Source organism: Somniosus microcephalus, chromosome 16, assembly GCF_052327205.1.
Source record: "Somniosus microcephalus isolate GS21.2 chromosome 16, FLI_Smic_1.0, whole genome shotgun sequence".
Taxonomy (NCBI): domain Eukaryota; kingdom Metazoa; phylum Chordata; class Chondrichthyes; order Squaliformes; family Somniosidae; genus Somniosus; species Somniosus microcephalus.
In genome coordinates this window covers 81058303-81078633 of record NC_141002.1, presented here as the reverse complement: position 1 = coordinate 81078633, position 20331 = coordinate 81058303, and the positions used below count along the sequence as shown (strand labels likewise).

The 20331-nt window shown below is 43.0% G+C and overlaps 1 protein-coding gene across 3 annotated transcripts in view; it reads left to right on the top strand.

The window, feature by feature from the left end:
- LOC147106322 (thyrotropin-releasing hormone-degrading ectoenzyme-like) overlaps window positions 1-20331 on the top strand; it is a 155670-nt gene that overhangs the window by 39012 nt on the left and 96327 nt on the right. For all 3 annotated transcript variants that reach the window (XM_086009318.1, XM_086009319.1, XM_086009320.1), the window contains exon 4: window positions 5009-5135. In XM_086009318.1, coding sequence (XP_085865444.1) covers window positions 5009-5135 — 127 coding nt within the window. The remainder of the gene's footprint in view (window positions 1-5008; window positions 5136-20331) is intronic.

The following is a 20331-nucleotide window of genomic DNA, read 5'->3' as shown; positions in this document are numbered from 1 at the left end:
TATGAATATTGGGCCTGAATTTCCTTGGACCCGCTCCTTTGGCATATGTGCGTCAGAGTGAGCGATGCTGAGATCTGCTGCTCTACCCTGCCAGAGTATTCAGGGTCAGGGCGGCATCACCACATTGACATATGGTGGACAGGCGTTCCTGCCAGTATTGGTGCATTGGATGGGTAGGAAATAGCTGCTTGGGGCTGCTGACAACCTCCACCTACAGGTGTGACGGACCAGCAGATCACTCGCCTTTATAGGAGGGCCAATCCAAGCAGACATACACAGCGTTTCCAGGATGCCAACTTGGAGATGCCAGCGGGCCCCATTTCTGCCCCTTGGCTGACCTGCATACAGGAAACTTTCGATTAACCGGCCCCTAAATAACCGGAACGCTCTATCCACCGGCAAAATTCAGGAGTTGGTTCAGGTAACTTTTTTTACTTTTATTACTTTTTTTACTCCATTTGTTGCTGTGCAAGGGTGTAGCTGAAGCTGTTGCTAAGCTACAGAGACGCTTGCAACTTGTGCCGATTGTTTTGAAGCAACAGGTTTTGTTGCTTTATACGGAGCTCTGCGTTCAGTTATCCGGAATTGTTGATGAACCGGCACCACGTCGGTCCCGTCCTTGCTGGATACCAGAAAGTTTCCTGTACCAGGCCGTAGAAAGGCCAGGGCCAAGGAAAATCCCAGCCTTCCCATCGGCTCCGTTCCCCATTGACATTAAGGACCTTGTTCGGGGTGGATGGAAGTTCTGCCTGCTCCAGGTCACTGCACAAACTTGGAGTCTCTGTTCTTGTGAGTGGAGATCCGATGTTTCTCGGTACCACAGATTCCCTTTCTCCGTTGGGCCTCTTGTGTCTTAACTTTTTCCAGGAATTTGCCATTGAGCTTGAGGACCTTTGTGCTCATTATGTATCTATCTATTTAAGTATTTTGTGTAAAGCATGTGTCTGTGGAGTGTCACATTTCAATGTTGTCATCATACCTCAAAGATTTCACACCTCAGTGTATGTGTACTTAAGGCAAAAAAACTAGAGAATGGCAGAAATCTAGGCCGCGGAATTCGGTAGGTTAGCGCCTCCTGTTATCGCCTGGCGGGGGCGCTAACGGGGCGCTAAGGGGTTAGCGCCCAGCCGCGGCGAATCCAACACCGCACGCGACCTTCAGTGGTGAATTAGCGCTGGTGCTAACTGTTCACGCTGAAGCCTCTAGCGCCTCTCACATGGTGACGTCAATGTGTGTGCAACGCCCCGTTAATGGCCCCGATGCAAAATTGCCTTTCAACCCCTGCTTTAGCGCCTCGGGCCGACAACGCCGGTAAGAGGAGGCGTTCTGCTCTCGGAAGTCATAGTCATAGAGTCATAACGGCACAGAAGGAGGCCATTCGGCCCATCAAGAGTGCTAATTAAAGGGAATGCTTCCGTATCACTTGAACATCGCGAAAAAGGCGCTTTCAGTGATCGCACCCTTTATTACTTGCACCAGACTGCTGCCTGTGCAAAATTTTTTACATCTTTTCCTCAAACATCTCCAAATGCTGCACTTTCTGAAAGTGATGGGGGCGGCAATGGCAGTCGCCCAGATCACGTTGAAAAACACCACTGATGAATATGAGGTTATACAGCGTGATTGGCCCTTCCCTTTAAGAGATGGAATCAACATGTGTGATTAAAGAGTGCCGTTTGGACAGCGCTCTGCCGGTAGCGCCCCGCTCTCTGAGGTTAGCGCCCTAAGTTAGGAGTGTAGCGCTTGATTTAGCGCTCCACTTCCCTCTTGGAGCGCTAACAATGAATTTTGCGGGAGTCGACAATGATTAGCGCCTGGCGCTATTTCTTCAACTTTTAACGTTTTTGGCGCCCCACACGGGGCTATACCGAATCTCTCCCCCAAAGACTTCTAAACTAATGATAGTGATTGGCTGAAATATCCCATTGACTTAATGCAAGGTAATTATAAACCACTTCCAATTCCTATACAGGTGGGAAAAGTTACCAATCAGCAACGAGCAAGCACCATACAATTTCCCAAACAAATAACTTACATTTCATTTCAAAGATCTGGAACCAGCATATACCACAGAATGAGTCAATAAAATCACTGAAGCTGTTTTTTTTCAAACTGCTTTTTCTTTCATCAGGTCAGTCTGTAGAGCGATTAAAAAAAAATCTAATGCTTTAATCACAAGAGCAGCGATGCCCCTATGGAGTTTTAAAGCTATTTTAACATTCTAATTTCAGTTGGATGGAGGATTGCACCAAGTTGATTAAAACATGGAGCAAAGTTGTGTAGACCAATCACTCACAAATATAAATGTTCATTTTCTATACAACAGGCAGATAACGGAAAAAAATATAGAAACACTCTGGGAATGGGAAAGATTCTTTTTGGCATTTTCTTCCCTTCTTAATTTTTTTGGTCCCCATGTCTTTCTGTGACTGACCAACAGGAGCTGGACACAAACGGCCTTGGGTACGTCTTTCTCCAAGCTCCGCTCTTGGTGGGGGAAATGCTCAGCAACTGTTCAGTGCACCCACAATGGGCACAGCTGGGATTGGAAAGTCAGCAAGGGAAAGATTTACTCGGTGTGCGAGAGTTGTAGCAAAATAGTAAACTTTTTATGAGGAATTGGTTATTGATTTTGCTACATCTTTGCACACAGGAAATGTTCCCACTCTGTGAGGAATACCGTGGACATCAGCCTTTCAGAGAATCATAGGCAAAGCAGCATGCATCTCAATTTGAGCATTTTCTGTGCTTGTAATCTGAATGTTTTGGTCCCTTTCAGGCATAGCTGACCGTGACACTGACAGTAGTGCACAATACATTAAAAAAAATAACATGGAAATATCGTAATGTGGTAGTTTATTGGAAATCTACAAAAACTATTATAAGATTTTTCAACTCAACTTCGCTGAAAATTGGAGTTTATTTAGATAGGTCTATTAAGATGAACAGATTGGGTAATAGAAAGATAGGACTCACATGGTACAAAGTGGCAGGAACTGCAGGTTAGCAAAAACATCCAATATTTTCCCTTGGTGGCAATTTGTCCAGTAAAATCCATATTGAAATAGTATTGACTGAAAGCACTCTGCACTTGATCTAGCCTGCTGAAGCTTTGAGGCTTTGGATAAGCTCGGCTTCTGTTTCAGACACTACGAGCGGTTGTATTGTTAAGTTCAGTGACACAATAAAGATAGTGTAAGCTCATGAATTTTACTCTCCTGCCTCATGTATAAGATACCGGGCTCCAGAGCCCATTTTAGACGATCAGTCCTACGGAATATACTTGTACTTCTTGAAACAACAGCCGCACAGCCAAATATTTTACCTTTAAAAAAAACCCAACATGGACTATATTTAGAATCCTGTCTTGCTGTGGAAAAAAAATCTTTATATTGATATCCTATAAAAATTTCCAATCTGAAGAGAAAAGAACAGTTGTATTCTGGTTTTATTTCTGCTTTCTTCCCTGACATCAACAAGACAAGAAAACCCGTTTTTCTGGTGCTCAACTCACCCGACCATTTTTTTTACCAATGCTCCCCCGCCACAGTTCCTGCTACTTCCCTATCACTGGGGCTGGAGGTAACACTGGGGCATTCTGGTCATGGCACCAAAACATATTTTGTGCTGCCACTCAAGAAATCAGATGCGCACTGCTGCATACAGTGTTTCTAACTACAAACTCAGCAATCTGGCTTATATGAAGCTAGTGTGTATCAATAAATTGGCTATTGGTAAGGATGCTGAGCTATTTTAATGGCTTTACAATATCGTTGTCTGAATTTTCTGAGGTGATCGAAGAGGGTAGTTTAATTGGAAACTTATTGAGAAATTCCACAAGCTGCTCAATAAATATTGCATTGGAATTTAACAATGATGAATGACTGGCGATGAGTTGATAGTATTAAAAATACAGAATTTTCTACAGTGGATCTTCTGATAGAATGTATTAATAAACATGTGGTACTATACTCAAGAGGTTGATTTGCATTCCTCAAGGATCTTCTTAATTCTACTCAGGCTTCATGTATTTTTTAATGTTGGATAAAGTTGTGAAATACTCAAATATATTGGGGGATGGACTAATTCAGATGAACACATGACTGATTGATGTTTAGTGCAATGATCGGACACCACTGCCACAGTTCTGAATGAACGGAGATAATCTTTATGGTGGAAGAACAGGTTTTGAATCAAGCATGGGTTATGCCATTACCTATTTGAATGCATATATATGAAACACTTAGCACGTTATACCATACAGTATATAATATCACTATTTATAGTTGATAAACGGAACTTCTAGTTGGAATTGTTGTGACATTCAATGACTGGCAACACTGTAAGCCATGCAGTTGTAATAAAACAATATTATTATAAATATAATATCCAATATTATAGAGGATTTTCTGTAGGTAGAACCATTAGGATGGATTCTTTTAATTTTGTATTTGAAATAACTTTACTGTCAGTTGCAACATTACCTTGTTTTATGTTGCTTTTCGGCTCTGTTTGATCCACATGTCTACAGACTATGAGATCAGTTAGCTCAATATAACATTGCATTGACCATGGACAGAGCTGATTGTTTAAGGTCAAATGCAGTACCATTTCCATAATTCAGCAGCAAATTACTGTTGTCCTATTCAAACTTCCAATCAATTTCTCATCTTTGTATTTTCATCAGTGCAATACTAGTTGGCAGTAGTGCAATTTTCTCCTTTCAGTTTATAGTACACTGTTTAAATTGAACTTGAAGCACTGGATGATAACCAGACCAGTTAACCAGACACTGGACAGACATGCATTGCACTGACTTGGTGACAGTATCCAGCATCTGTTATCTCAAGTATTCACCTACATCATTCCATCTATGTATGTCTGTTTTACTGTGTATGTATGGATGGATAAGGAATGGTTTCGTGTGGATTTACATTTAGTTAGATTCAAATATTCTTGTAGTACAACTGTTCAGAGTAATTTTTCTAACTGATGTACTTCTCTCAAGGTGAGACTGTATGCCAGGCCGGATGCTATTCAACGAGGATCTGGAGACTATGCTTTAAATATAACAAAGAGGCTGCTGAAATTTTATGAAGATTACTTTAATGTCAGCTACTCTCTACCAAAATTAGGTAAGTTGTATAATTAAATTTTTTTACATTTATGATACTAGAATTGTAAAATATATGTCTTCCACTAAAAGCCTCCAGCAAATATTTTTTTCATCTGTAGTGATGCAAGTCTGACTGGAATGTGTAATTGCATCACACAAATGTTATGATAGCACTTACGCAATGTGTCATTGTGATGATGTGTAAATCTTCTGTCTTCCCAAGTGCCCAGAATAGTCTCCCTTTTGACAGGAGAATAGAGCTACAACAATTTATTCTCTGATAGACCGTATGAATCTACAGATTGTCGGCCTCACTTCTTATATTTGCTCTGGGAAATTCATTTATTTCTGTATTGAAGTTCTCCCATGAATGTATCTTTTGTAAAGTGCTAAATCTTTTTAACCTTCAATGTTTGTCTTTGGAAGCTAGGGGAGAATTGTTACACTTTTTGGGTGGTGCAGAATGATCCATTTGTCTATGGGTATTATGTTGTTGCAGTAATTGATAAGATTCATGCAATTGCCTTCCATTACTTGGGAGAGAAGTGAAAGAGAAGGACAAGGGAGAATGAGAGTAGAAAAAGACAGCAAGAGATCAAGGAGTGAAAGAGGAGAGTAAGAAGTGAAGGAGGATGAGGGAGCGAGAGGTGAAAGAGGAAAGCCAGAAGTGAAAAAGAGCGCACAAAGTGAAGCGAGAGAGTGAGAAGTAAAGGAAGAAAAGCAAGAAGTGAAACGAGAGAGTGAGAAGTATAAGAGAGCGAGAAGTGAAGAAGGGGGAGAAGTGAAGGAAGAAAATGAGTAGTGGAGGAGGAGAGGGCTAAGGAAGTAGGAATTTAGAAACAGGTGCAGGCCATTTGGAAAGAAAAAAAGAAATTGTATTTATATATTCCTTTCATGATCACAGGATGTCCCAAAGCACTTCCCAGCCAAAGAAGTATTTCTGAAGTGTATAAGTATTATCATGCAATATTAAGATGTCAGCCTTAATAGTTTTATGAAATGTTCAGAGTTGAAACACGATGTGCATAAACTGTTTAACTATTTCCTGTTGCAAATATGTAAGAAATAATCATTATATAGTGGGATTTTTATATTGACCATGATACTGTACAACAAGCTCATGTGTACACATACATGCCTGATAAATAACTTGGGCAAGCTGAGACTGAAAATAACATAATATTGGGACATCAGGTTATTGTTTAAATGTTAGAACATAAGACAAAATGGCAGAGTGCAGCAGCTCTTTTGTAAGCTCGCGTGGTACACATACATGAGATATCAACCACGCTCATCCTTTGCAAGTGAGAATGCACAAAAGTTTTCAGATGATAAAAGCTAGCTAAAGATTTGAACCTTCAAGTGTATGATTATGAACCACAAATAGACTAATTCCCTTGCTTTATTTTCAGTTTCTTGCAAAGACAGTCACTCTGCTCCACTTGTTCAGCTTGATTAATAATTTGGGACAGATTCACAGTCTAATATAACATAACTCTGAGGTCATTATGCATGCCAGTTAACTATTATAGGAGCATTGTCATCTGTTTGGGTGCTTTTTCTGCACATACAGTTCCTGGAACAAATAGGAACAATCTGTACCAGAGATTCCATCATATTGGCTGAGAAACTGTGAAGCTTTTCTTTGATTAAATGTATTTATTTTGGAAACTTTTGAAATATCTTGCATAATAGTCTAAAGACAGAAGCAGTTCCTGTTGTGGTAGAAAATGGAGCAATAAAGTCAATAGTTAATGCCATCAAATATTGACTGCTGCAAATATGAAATCAATAATTATATGTATCTTTGCCAACTTTTCGAACCAAAAGGACGTTGAGTGGAAAAGAACTATGGGAGCAGATTTCCAAGGTTCAGTAGGTGTTACAAAATCCTAAATGTGTGAATAAATAATGGCTGTGAAATTCGGGAGGTTAGCGCCTCCCGTTATCGCCTGGCGGGGGTGCTAATAGGGTGCTAAGGGGTTAGTGCCCGGCCGCAGCGAATCCAACACCGCACGCGACCTTCAGTGGCGAATTAGCACTGGCGCTAACTGTTCGCACCGAGGCCTCTAGCGCCTCTCACACAGTGACGTCAATGCGTGTGCAACGCCCCCGATGCAAAATTGCCTTTCGCCCCCTGCTTTAACGCCTCGCGCCAACAATGCCAGTAAGAGGAGGCGTTGTGCACGTGGAGGTGTGCTGCAGGAGCGGTAATTAAAGGGAATGCTTCTGTGTCGCTTGAACATCGCGAAAAAGGCGCTTTCAGTGATCGCACCCTTTATTACTTGCACCAGTCTGCTGCCTGCGCAAAACTTTTTACACCTTTCCCTCAAACATCTCCAAATGCTGCACTTTCTGAAAGTGATGGGGGCTGCAATGGCAGTCGCCCAGGTTGTGTTGAAAAACACCACTGATGACTATGAGGTAATACAGCGTGATTGGCCCTTCCCTTTAAGAGATGGAAGCAGCCTTTGTGATTAAAGAGTGCCGTTTGTGTAAAGTCTGTGGGTTGTTTAGTTAATTAATACACAGACTCCAAGAGTAACTTAAAACAGGACTTTACTATTCGAAGGTCAGGGCGAATCTGCCCAATAAATCCTGACACAACACTTATATACTGGTGTGGTCACCGTCGGTATTACAGTATACAGAAGCCAAACAAAGTAGTGCCACACCTAAAATAGTTCTCTTAAAGGTGAACGGTTACATACAATAGTTCTCTTAAAGGTAGACGGGTACATACACTACAATCCTCCCTTTTTAGCTTACAACATACTTATTCCCCATTAAACATAACATATAATCAACTTCATGTAAAACAATTCACAGATATAGTCTCTGCGGGAAACAGTTCACAGATTCAGTCTCTGCGGGAACAGTTCACAGATTCAGTCTCTGGTCTTGACTCGGTCCGAACAACATCTCTGTGGTGTAGCCGGTTCACATTTCTAGCGTGACTCATCCAATAGTCTTTCCCTTGGCTTAACAGCTTGAACTTCTGTCCTGCTGAACCAGCAGTGCTGACTTTTACAAACAGCTGGACTGCCTTGGTAATTTTTCCTACTTTCCAACTGATTTGGCCCCCTTCGTAGGGCCCACGTGCATGATCTGATAGAAGTGATAATGATTTAGATGGTTATCGTCTTCTGCTTCGTCTTTTTCTTTTCTGCTTCTTGGAGACTCTCGGGGCTCCCTTATCCGCTGCCAGCTGTAGCGCCACCATCTCCCTATGTTCCTTAGACTTTAAGTGCTTCATCCTGATTTCTGCACTTTGGGAGTTTTCATCACAAGCTGGGCAGACCAAGTCATCGTAATATTCCGTGTCACTCAACAGGTCATGGTAATATTCGGTGTCGTCCTGAGCTAGTCTAGCGAGAGGGCCTGCTACTTCTTCCTTACCCAACTGGACGTTAGCCGACTGTTGTTCCCTCCCTAGACATCTTTCCTGAAGAGACTTCTTCATGCGTTCATATTCATCCCGCTCTTCCTGGGTTTCCTGCCAATCCTTCACTAATGACCTCATTTGTGATTCCAATACTTCCCCTTCCATCGGGGATTGATTGATCGGGCTATTCAATCCTTCTACTGGAGCAGCTGTTTCAACATTCTGTAGTTCACATTGACGTGATTCAGCGTACTTTCGGCAGCCCCGTAAAATCTGTGTTGCAACCTCAACTATTCCCCAAACTTTTGAGAGCTCCGAACCCCTTCCCTTTGAAGATTGAAGCTCGTGTTCAAATGGTTCCCATTGCAGAGTCTTGTCTCTCAGCATACGAAGGAGTTGGCTGACCGTTAACTCTTCCACGGGGACCCTGTGGATCAGAGTCTTCTCCATTTCATCCACCTTTTCCTCTAATGCTTTCACCTTTTTTTCCTCTTGTACTTTGGCTTTAAGCGCTCGGAGAAGTTGCGCCTTGATGCTCTCTAGCTCATGTTCAGGGGCCATTCTTACAGTCTCTGTGTTTCTTACAGTTGCCTTTTCTTTCACTGAAAGAATTCCCAGTTGAATCTGTTCTTCAAGTTGTTGAACCTCGGTCATTGCCGCCTCATATTTGTCTTGGGTTTCCTTCAATATTTTTATGAGTTCTTGGACATCTTGACTTTCATGTTCTGCCATGTCTTTCACCTCTAATTTCTCATCTATGGATGGAACTTCTACCGATGAGTCTGTCTTGGCCTTGAGCTCATCAAGAATTTCCTGCAGCCTTTGGACTTCTTGCTCATGTTCAACCTTTAGTTGCTCATATGCTTCCACTGAAACTAGCTTTTCGGAGGTTGCCAAGTTAACCCCCTCCAGGATTGTAGCCTGGGCCTGTTCATACTGTTCCTTCAACTTCTCAAACTCTGCTTGTAAGGAGTCGTAGAGAAGAACTGGAATAAAATCCTGGCTTCCTGAAGATTCCTCTTCATTTGCTTCTTTCTGCAAATATTCTAACTCCTGAACATCATAAGGGAGATGTGATCAGTGATTGGTCACGATGGCTCTATGGTCGCTCTCTGCTTGAGCTAGCTGCTTCTGTTGTCTTTCCAGATTCTCCCATTCGGTGTCATAGAACTTTTTCATTGTTTTCATCTCTTGTACGAGACGGTAACTCAATTGTTCTAATTGTTGTCGTAATTTGAAATAAAGTTGAGTCCGAGCTCGGTGTTCTTCCGTCATGGATATGTCCTTAAACTGAACAGACTCAGAATTCTCTGTCAAACTATGTTGTCGTTGTTCGGTGGAGATCTGTTCTGAAACTTTGTTCTTCTCTGGAGCATAAGCCTTTCTGCATGCCTTCGTTTTTCCAACCTTAGTCGGCAAGTCCATTTTAGCCTTGTCTTTCACATTTGGGTTGGTCTTATCGTCATCCGATTCAGAATCTGAGCTGATTGTCTGCACCGAGTCCTCACTCGTTATGGCTTTTAGATAGTGCCATTCCATGTCTATTTTCTTGATCCACTCCCGTCCTAGAAGTGGTGGTCCTCCCTCAGGTAGTACGTATAAGTTCATTCTTGGGTGTTCTTTACCCCTATCTCTCACCTTGACTCTTATCTTTCCCATGGGGTATACTTTATGCCCCGTGTATGTCTGCAATACGAACTTGGTATCTCTTAAGGGTATATGTGAGAATAGCTGGTGGTAATCCCTTCGATTTATGACTGATAGAGCTGATCCAGTGTCCAACTCCATTTTCACTTGGACTCCAGCTATTTTTAGCATGACCCAGATAGTTTGTAGGTCAGCTTCCTTACTCACATTGTGAATTCTCAGACTACCCAGCTCCTGGCCGTTTGGGTCTGAGTCCGAATTCTGTTCGTCTGAACTCTTCTCAGCCACCTTGTGTACCTTGTTGTACTTTTCCTGTGATGGCTTCCTTTGGTTGTTGGTCCTTTGGTTGTTGGTCTTCTTCCCTGACCGGCATACCTTAGCTATGTGACCCAGTTTGCCACATTTCCTACATTCCTGGTTCTTAAACCAGCATTGGTTCTGGTCGTGTGTTGTCTTCCCACAACGATAACATTTTGTTGTTGTCGAGGTAATTTGATCCACACTGAGTGCCGCTGTCTTTAGCTGCATTTCCGCAGTTCCCTTCGCTGCGGCTTCGTGCGATGCTGCAATAAGGACAGCCCTGTCAAGTGTAAGGTCGTTCTCTTCGAGTAGTCGCTTTTGCGCTCCTTCCCCTGCCAATCCGCACACGAACTTGTCTCGCAATGCCTCTGTCAGATTCCCTCCAAACTGGCAGTATTTCGCTAGTCTACGCAGTTCGACCAAGTATTCTGCGTTGCTTTCGTCTTTCCGTTGCGTTCTCGCATAGAATTTGAATCGTTCCGCCAACATCAACGGTGTGGGGTTCAAGTGATCCTTCAGAACAGCCACAATATCATCGAAAGTCTGATCCGCCGGTTTAGCTGGTGATAGTAGATGCTTCAAGAGCCCGTATGTCTTCGCGCCCATCGAGTTTAGCAAGGATATAGCTTTGTCATCTTCTATTTTATTGGCCTCACAATAGATCTCAATGCGTTCCACATACGTGGCCCAGTCTTCTACCTCGGAATTAAAATCGTTGATGTTACCACGCTTAGGCATCTTCCTCTCTTCCTGATAAACACCACGAATTATTTCTTTAAAATGTTTTTTTTTTTAAGATGGCGGTTCCCGCGAAAATGGCGGTTTCCCGCGCTTATCTTCTCTCCCTGCCCACTTCAATGGCGGTTTCCCGCTTCTGTCTTCTTCCCCGCCTAATGGCGGCTTCCCGCGTTTCTTCCCTGGCGGGAGGGGTACACTTTCCCCACGGGCGACGGCCGCTGGCTTTCAGGTTCACAGCCTGCGCGTCGGCTTCAGTGCTTTCCCTTTTCTCGGCAGGGCAACCGGCGCTGGGTACACCCCGTTGACGGCGAACAGTTTCAGCCGCTGGGCTGGCTCTCGCTCAGTTCCCCTTGCTCGGGCTCTGTCTCTCTCCCGCTCGCTCGGCTCTACCGGCGCTGGGTACACCCCGTTGACGGAGAACAGTTTCAGCCACTGGACTGGCTCTCGCTCAGTCTCCCTTGCTCGGCTCTGCCTCTCCCGCTCGCTCGGCTCCCAATCGCGCCTCCCAGCCCTCTCGCAGTCCGGTGCTTCCCTCCCCGGCTGCGGCTGAGTTTATCTCTTCCCGCGCCTACGTTCCCGGTCGCAGCGCTTCGTGGCTTCGGTCGCTGCCCGGCCTTTTTCGCCGGTCGCGGTCTAGCTGTCTCACGACGCCGTTGCGTCCCCCAGCCTGTCTGTACCGCGGCTTCCTTGCTCCACGCTGCCCCAGTCTCAGCGCCTCTGGACCCGACTTCTGTCCGGCTCCTTTCCCCCTCGACCGTGGTCGAGTGCACCGCCCTTATCCTCCGGTTATTCTTTTTACTTTCCCTTACTCACAGTCACCGTGGCCGCCTTGCTTCTCGTGCTGATCGGCTCACTCCTCAGCGTGGCAGAAGGGACAGTCAGTGCCTGTTGCTGATGGAAGTCTTTGTCTCTAAATTCTTCCTCCTTTCTAGTTCTGCAGCCTCGAGTTTTCTCCCAGCAGAACGACGAGGGCGGTTGCCTCTTCTCGACGCTCGTTAACTGCTTCGGAAGTATTGTTGCCGCAGGGTACGATCGGACTCGTCGCCACTGTAAAGTCTGTGGGTTGTTTAGTTAATTAATACACAGACTCCAAGAGTAACTTAAAACAGGACTTTACTATTCGAAGGTCAGGGCGAATCTGCCCAATAAATCCTGACACAACACTTATATACTGGTGTGGTCACCGTCGGTATTACAGTATACAGAAGCCAAACAAAGTAGTGCCACACCTAAAATAGTTCTCTTAAAGGTGAACGGTTACATACAATAGTTCTCTTAAAGGTAGACGGGTACATACACTACAGTTTGGACTGCGCATGACCTTCTTTATCGCTCTGACGGTAACGCCCGCTCTCAGAGGTTTGCGCCCTAAGTTAGGAGTGTAGTGCTTGATTTAGTGCTCCACTTCCCTCTTGGAACGCTAACAGTGAATTTCGTGGGCGTCGACAATGATTAGCGCCTGGCACTAATTCTTCAACTTTTTAAGTTTTTGCGCCCCAAGCGGGGCTATACCGAATTTCTCCCCCAATGTGTTTGCAGTTTTGCTATAAATAGAGAACAGTGGAAATCTTCCCCCGACATACACAACTGTGATACTAGATATTACTATTGGACATTTTGGGAGCGCTGAGCATTTTTGTTTCATATTTTGAACCATTTCCTCTCCCTATAAATCACCTTTCCCTCACAGGTGACATTTGTTTCCTTTTCCTGCTGTTTCAATGTGTCGTTGTTCGCCACTGGAGAAGTTTATTAAACTTTTATTATTCTGTCAGTGTAATATTAGATTTTGGAGATCATATGTTGGAGAAATTACATTTTGGACACCTGCCTGCTGGAGAAAGAAAATGTTGAAACTTGTTGTTGAGGTGCAGGCACCATGGCCCAATTCTTTTTGATGGATCGAAGATTGATGTATGATATTATTTCAGCTAAAGGTTACTGTTGGTTAATTAATTAAATTCATCCACGTGCCAAGAAGGTCAGTTTCAAATAATCCTAATTGGCAAAATCTTGTTAATGTCCAAAGATGTGCGGGTTAGGTTGATTGGCCATGATAAAAATTGACCCTTAGTGTTAGGGGGGATTAAATACGTGGGGTTACAGGGATAGGGCTTGGGTGGGATGGCTGTCGGTGTAGGGACCGGGTGCTAGGGCTTGGATGATCAGCCATGATCTCGTTGAATGGCGGAGCAGGCTCGAAGGGCCGAATGGCCTACTCCTGCTCCTATCTTCTATGTTTCTATGTTTCTATGTTATCCTTTGTATCTTGGCATATTAGTAGGAACATCATTGACTGGGAGAAGTGCCAAAGTATGAAAATAGCAACTTTAGTAAATGCTGATATTAAAATCAGGTTTGTTGCACAAATAATTGGACACACTTGCTTACCTGTGTCGCCCTTCACATTTGACTTATTTTCCATATCCCTGTCCCCACTTGTGGGTTGCCTATTCCCTGGTGGAGAAGGTGGCCAGGCCAGCAACTTGGTTTCTTCCAATGTTGCTTTTGAATTTGCTGCTAAAAATATACAAGAGTAATAAATGGTCACTCACTTTCTCCCTCTCTTGAGAGAAAATATCGGACCTCTGTTCTGCGCATCCTTTCTAATGCATGGTCAAGATCAGAAACTCACCAAGTGAGGAATCACATCACAGACCTTTGTGTTCTATGTGGTGCAGGATTCTGGCACATCCTGGATAATGCCATTGTTCTACTGAATCAACATAAACCCTCACAACTTTGTTGGCCTACATTCTGAAACTAGATCCATGGTATAAGTAACCTTCTGTGCTAAACTTAGCACATGGAACACAATTTTATCGTCTAAGTGGTTGGTGCCCAAACTATGGCCCGTGGGCCACATTCTGCCATTGTCATTTACACCTCTTCTAGAGCCATCTTTTGTTTCTTAACTTGTCCCATTACCATCTCCTTTTGCCTTGCACCATCATCCCTTTTGTCTCTGAATCTCTCCTGCCTTCCACCCTATCACAGACCCTCCCTTTTGTTCTTTCCTCCCCTCCCCCTTTCCCTGCCCCTGCACTTGCTTAAAACCTGTTCCATCTCCAGCTTTTTCCAGTTCTGACGAAGGGTCATCGACCTGAAATGTTAACTCTGTTTCTCTCTCCACAGATGCTGCCTGACCTGCTGAGTATTTCCAGCATTTTCTGTTTTTATTTCAGATTTCCCGCATCCGCAGTATTTTGCTTTTGTATTGAGACCACAAGCCATGGCTGTTTGGCCCATCAAGCCCTGTCAGCTCATTCCAGAATTTAATTCTGAACTTGCAGGTTTCTCCTCTTTGAATTTTTCAGGAGGCTTGGGAAGTTTTTGTATAATGCATACATCCTAAATCTGAACATCAGAATTTGTTAGTTTGAGACATTGGCAAGTTAATGGGAACATTCAGCTAAGATTTATAGATGGACTAAGAGGCTCAATTTAGGCACCTAAGAGGTCCATGAAGACAAAACCTTTGGAGCATTCCTGCTCTAAGTTTTCATCTCTGAGATCTGAGTCCCAATCCAGCCCAGATTGATGAGATGAATGTTGCCCTCATTGATGACTAAGCGAAATGAATTTGGGTGGGTTTTTACTTCCCAAGTTTATTCTGAATCAGACCAACCCCGTGACAAATCAAACTATGTAACATGAGAAGATTTGATTCAGATTTAATGGATAGAAGATTTCAACTCGCCATGTTATTATGAAACAGTTTGGGTGGAGGTAAGGAATAATAAGGGGAAAAAAACACTAGTGGGCGTAGTCTATAGGCCTCCGAACTGTGGCAACTCTGGACGGAGTATCAATCAGGAAATAGTTGAGGCTTGTAATAAGGGAACATCTATAATTATGGGGGATTTTAACTATCATATTAATTGGACAAATCAAATTGGGCAGGGCTGCCTTGAGGATGAGTTCATTGAGTGTATTAGGGATGGGTTTCTTGAGCAGTATGTAACTGAACCGACCAGGGGGCAGGCAACCTTAGATCTAGTCCTGTGTAATGAGACAGGATTAATTAAAAATGTCCTAGTAAAGGATCCCCTTGGAATGAGTGATCATAACATGGTTGAATTCCATATTCAATTAGAGGGTGAGAAGGTTGGATCTCAAACAAGCGTGCTAAGCTTGAATAAAGGAGACTATGAAGGTATGAGAGCGGAATTGAGTAGAGTGGACTGGGAAAATAGATTAAAGGGTAAGACGATACATGATCAGTGGTGTACATTTAAGGAGTTATTTTACAACTTCCAAAAAGTATTCCACTGAGAAGAAAAGGGTGTAAAAGAAAAGACAGCCATCCGTGGCTAAGTAAAGAAATTAAGGATAGTATTCGACTAAAAACAAGGGCATATAAGGTAGCCAAATCTAGTGGGAGGATAGAGGATTGGGAAAACTTTAAAAGACAGCAAAAAATAACAAGAAGATTGATTAAGAAAGGGAAGATAGATTATGAAAGTAAATTAGCAAAAAATATAAAAACAGATAGTAAGAGTTTTTATAGTTATATAAAAAGAAAAAGGATGGCTAAAGTAAATGTTGGTCCCTTAGAGGATGAGACCGGGAAATTAATGGTGGGAAATATGGAGATGGCAAAAACACTGAATGAATATTTTACATCAGTCTTTACAGTAGAAGACACTAAGAATATCCCAACACTGGACAAACAGGGGGTTAAAGGGGGGGAGGAGCTAAACACGATCAAAATCACTAAGGAAGTGGTACTCGGTAAAATAATGGGACTCAAGGCGGATAAATCACCTGGACCTGATGGCTTACATCCTAGGGTCTTGAGGGAAGTGGCGGTAGGGATTGTGGATGCATTGGTAATAATTTTCCAAAACTCCCTGGACTCGGCAATGGTCCCGGCAGACTGGAAAACTGCTAATGTAACACCCTTATTTAAAAAGGGCAGTAGACAGAAGGCTGGAAACTATAGACCGGTTAGCCTAACATCTGTGGAAGGTAAAATTTTGGAGTCCATTATTAAGGAGACAGTAACAGGACATTTGGATAATCATAATTTAATAGGACAAAGTCAGCATGGTTTTATGAAGGGGAAGTCATGTTTGACAAATTTGCTGGAGTTCTTTGAGGAAGTAACATATAGGGTGGATAAAGGGGAACCAGTGGACGTAGTGTATTTAGACTTCCAAAAGGCATTTGACAAGGTGCCACACAAAAGATTATTGCTTAAGATAAAAAATCACGGGATTGGGGGTAATATTCTGGCATGGATAGAGGATTGGCTATCTAACAGAAGGCAGAGAGTTGGGATAAATGGTTCATTCTCAGACTGGCAATCAGTAACTAGTGGTGTTCCGCAGGGGTCAGTGCTGGGTCCCCAACTCTTTACAATCTATATTAACGATTTGGAGGAGGGGACCGAGTGTAACATATCAAAGTTTGCAGATGATACTAAGATGGGGGGGAAAGTAGTGAGTGAGGAGGACATAAAAAACCTGCAAGGGGACATAGACAGGCTAAGTAAGTGGGCAGAGATTTGGCAGATGGAATACAATACTGGAAAGTGTGAGGTTATGCACTTTGGCAGGAAAAATCGTAGAGCAAATTATTATTTTAATGGCAAGAAACTGGAAAGTACTGAAGTACAAAGGGATCTGGGGGTCCTGGTGCACGAAACTCAAAAGGTTAGTATGCAGGTGCAGCAAGTGATTAAGAAGGCCAATGGAATGTTGGCTTTCATTGCTAGGGGGATAGAATATAAAAATAGGGAGGTATTGCTTCAGTTGTACAAGGTATTGGTGAGACCGCACCTGGAATACTGCGTACAGTTTTGGTGTCCATACTTAAGAAAGGACATACTTGCTCTCGAGTCAGTACAAAGAAGGTTCACTCGGTTAATCCCGGGGATGAGGGGATGGACATATGAGTTGAGTAGATTGGGACTCTACTCATTGGAGTTCAGAAGAATGAGAGGCGATCTTATTGAAACATATAAGATTGTGAAGGGGTTGGATCGGGTGGATGCAGGGAAGATGTTCCCGATGATGGGTGAAACTAGAACTAGGGGGCATAGTCTTAGAATAAGGGGCTGCTCTTTCAAAACTGAGATGAGGAGGAACTACTTCACTCAGAGGGTGGTAGGTCCATGGAATATGCTGCCCCAAAAAACTGTAGAAGCTACATCATTACATAAATTTAAAACAGAAATAGACAGTTTCCTAGAAGTGAAGGGAATTAAGGGTTACGGGGAGTGGGCAGGAATTTGGACATGAGTCTAGGTTCGGATCGGTCATGACCCTGTGGGTAGCGGAGCGGGCCCAGGGGCCGTGTAGCCTGATCGTGCTCCTATTTCGTGTGTCTAATTCTGTTAGATGCAGGAGATGGTTCTGTGATAGTGGATTGGCAGTTAGGATCAGATCAGCCATGATCTTATTGAATGGCAGAGCAGGCTCGAGGGGCCGATTGGCCTACTCTTGCTCCTATTTCTTATGTTCTTATGTTCTTATGTCTTATTACTCCATGATGCACAATTCTGGTACACCATGAATAATGGCCTTGAGGCACCAAGTCACCATGTGCCCATGTACCCTCACAACCTCATCTACAGTGAGAATTCTTTTGGCTGATATAGGCTAGCATCAGTGTTAGTAACAGAGATTTTCTTGCCCAGACTACCCATCTTACTAACTAAAGCAGGGCAGATAAGAGGAAAATGAAGACATAGGCAAAACAATTTATTTATACTATACATATTTTTTGAATATACTGGAGCAGTTAGTGAAACAGGGGAGTTAATTCAGGTCTGAATATCTGCTTTTTGCTACTTTTGGTTGATGAGCTTTGGGATGTAGATCTCCAATATAAGCACATTAGCCAGCAAATTCGGCAGATCTATTTAAGGTGGTGGAAGTGCGGTGGAGCGAGACTTTTGCCTACAGCTTTAACTCACAGCTGACCCCATGTCAAATCCCGAGGAGTGCAATTAGCTTAAAAAGAAGTTGGTGCTAATATAACGAAGTGAACTTGTAAAAATTAGCTCCACAGTGAGCCATTTTAAACAATTTTCAACTCTCCATGCAATTCATAGTGAAAATCATGCACATTGCACAATTTACCCACTGGGTTCAAACACATTTCTCAAATTGCTTTTGGGATTTTCTTTTCCTCTGACATTTTTTTTTCACAGTAGGTGAAATTTCTAATGCCCAAAATAAGTGTTTAAACAATATTTTATTAAAAAATTAAGATTACACATTTCACAATACATGATTACATTCACCCACTAAATTGTCTATTGTATCTTTTGATGCCTTCATTAAAGATTTTGCTTGAAGGCCTCAGCCTCTCCCAAAAGCTTGGACTTGGATTGAATGAGGTAGATTTTTCTCTTCACTGCTGGGCAGTATTCTAGTGGGGTGGGTGCACGGTCTCTGCAGGACCAACCTGATTTTCAGTTCATTGAAATGAATGCTGCGGAGGGGGTCTTCGAGTCCTGAATTGTCGACTGACTGACTTTTGTTTCTCTACAGCTGCTGCCTGAGTATTTCCAACTTTTTCTTAGTTTTGTTTTCAGATTTCCAGCATCTGCAGCATTTTGCTTTTTTGAGGTAGAGTCGGGGGTGAGGGGGGCGATAGGAAAAGGAGATAGTGGAAAGGTGAAGGGGTAAGAACATAAGAAGTAAGAGCAGGAGTAGGCCATACGGCCCCTCGGGCCTGCTCCGCCATTCAATAAGATCATGGCTGATCATTGACTTCAACTCCACTTTCCCACCTGATCCCCATATTCCTTGATTCCCCTAGAGTCCAAATATCTATCTAGCTCAACCTTGAATATACTCAAAGACTCAGCATTCACAGCCCTCTGGGGCAGAGAATTCCAAAGATTCACAACCCTCAGTGAAGAAATTCCTCCTCGTCTCAGTCTTAAATGGCCTACCCCTTGTCCTGAGACTATGCCCCCTAGTTCTAGACTCTCCAGCCAGGGGAAACAACCTCAACATCTCCCCTTCAGAATCTTGTACGTTTCAATGAGATCACCTCTCATTCTTCTAAACTCCAGAGAGTATCGGCCCAATCTACACAATCTTTCATCATCCAACAGCCCTCTCATCCCAGGAATCAATCTAGTGAACCTTTGTTGCACCGCCTCCAAGGCGAGTATATCCTTCCTTAGATAAGGAGACCAAAACTGTGCACAGTACTGTAGGTAGGGGACGCGATGGTGGCGAGGGTTGGGGGTTTTATCACAAGTGATTGAGGGAGGAAAGTGGTGAGAAGGGAGCTGCCACATTTGGCACTACCCCAAATGCACCCTATCGCATTGGTGGCCCCTTTCCCTGTCGCACCATGCCACACCACCCCAAAAAGAAATGGAAAAGACAGGCAGAGAACATATAAAGGGAGAGAAGCACAAGAGAAGAGAAAGACAGACATGAAATAGAAAAGGAAAGCAAACAGCAACACAAAGCCGTCAGAGAGCTTGAAGAGAGTGATCATATTCTCTGACTTACCATGTGCAACATCACGGAAGATCAATAAATAAATGATAACTTACTCTGAAATACACTCATTATTCTATAAATAAAATCAACCTTGCTTAGAAACAGCTCTCTTGTTTCGGCTGGCAGCGTGAAACATTTTTTACATTTTGAATAATTCCTTTTAGCCGTAAGAAAGCTTTTGATCGCAAATCTGCATTGCCTTGGTAACGAGAATGGTTCATATCGCACTGCACTAGTTTTTATTTTACTCTCTGCATTGTGATTTGGTGCCCCACAGGGCACAGCTTTGATTATCACTCTCAGGATGTAGATTAATGGGACTCCCTCGTGTCTCAAGCACTTGTGCGTTCTACAGACCTATTTCCAATCTGCAGTGTAATCTGTGTGCTCCATGGGATATTTTATGCTGGCTTGTTTACATGTTTGATAGCATTCTGGCTGTAGGCGAAATTACCCTCTAGGGTAAAATGTACTTTCAAAGCAAATGAATAAACTTGAGAGCATTGAGCATTATTAGTTTGCTTCCGAGTAACATTTCTATTAATTCTTTAATATTTAAAAGAGTTCTACAGATCTGGAGCTCTGGGAAAGGCAAAGATAATTATTGACTAAATTAAGGTGTAGATTAAATTAAACTATCCACATTTTATACTCATGCGAACATTTTTGCT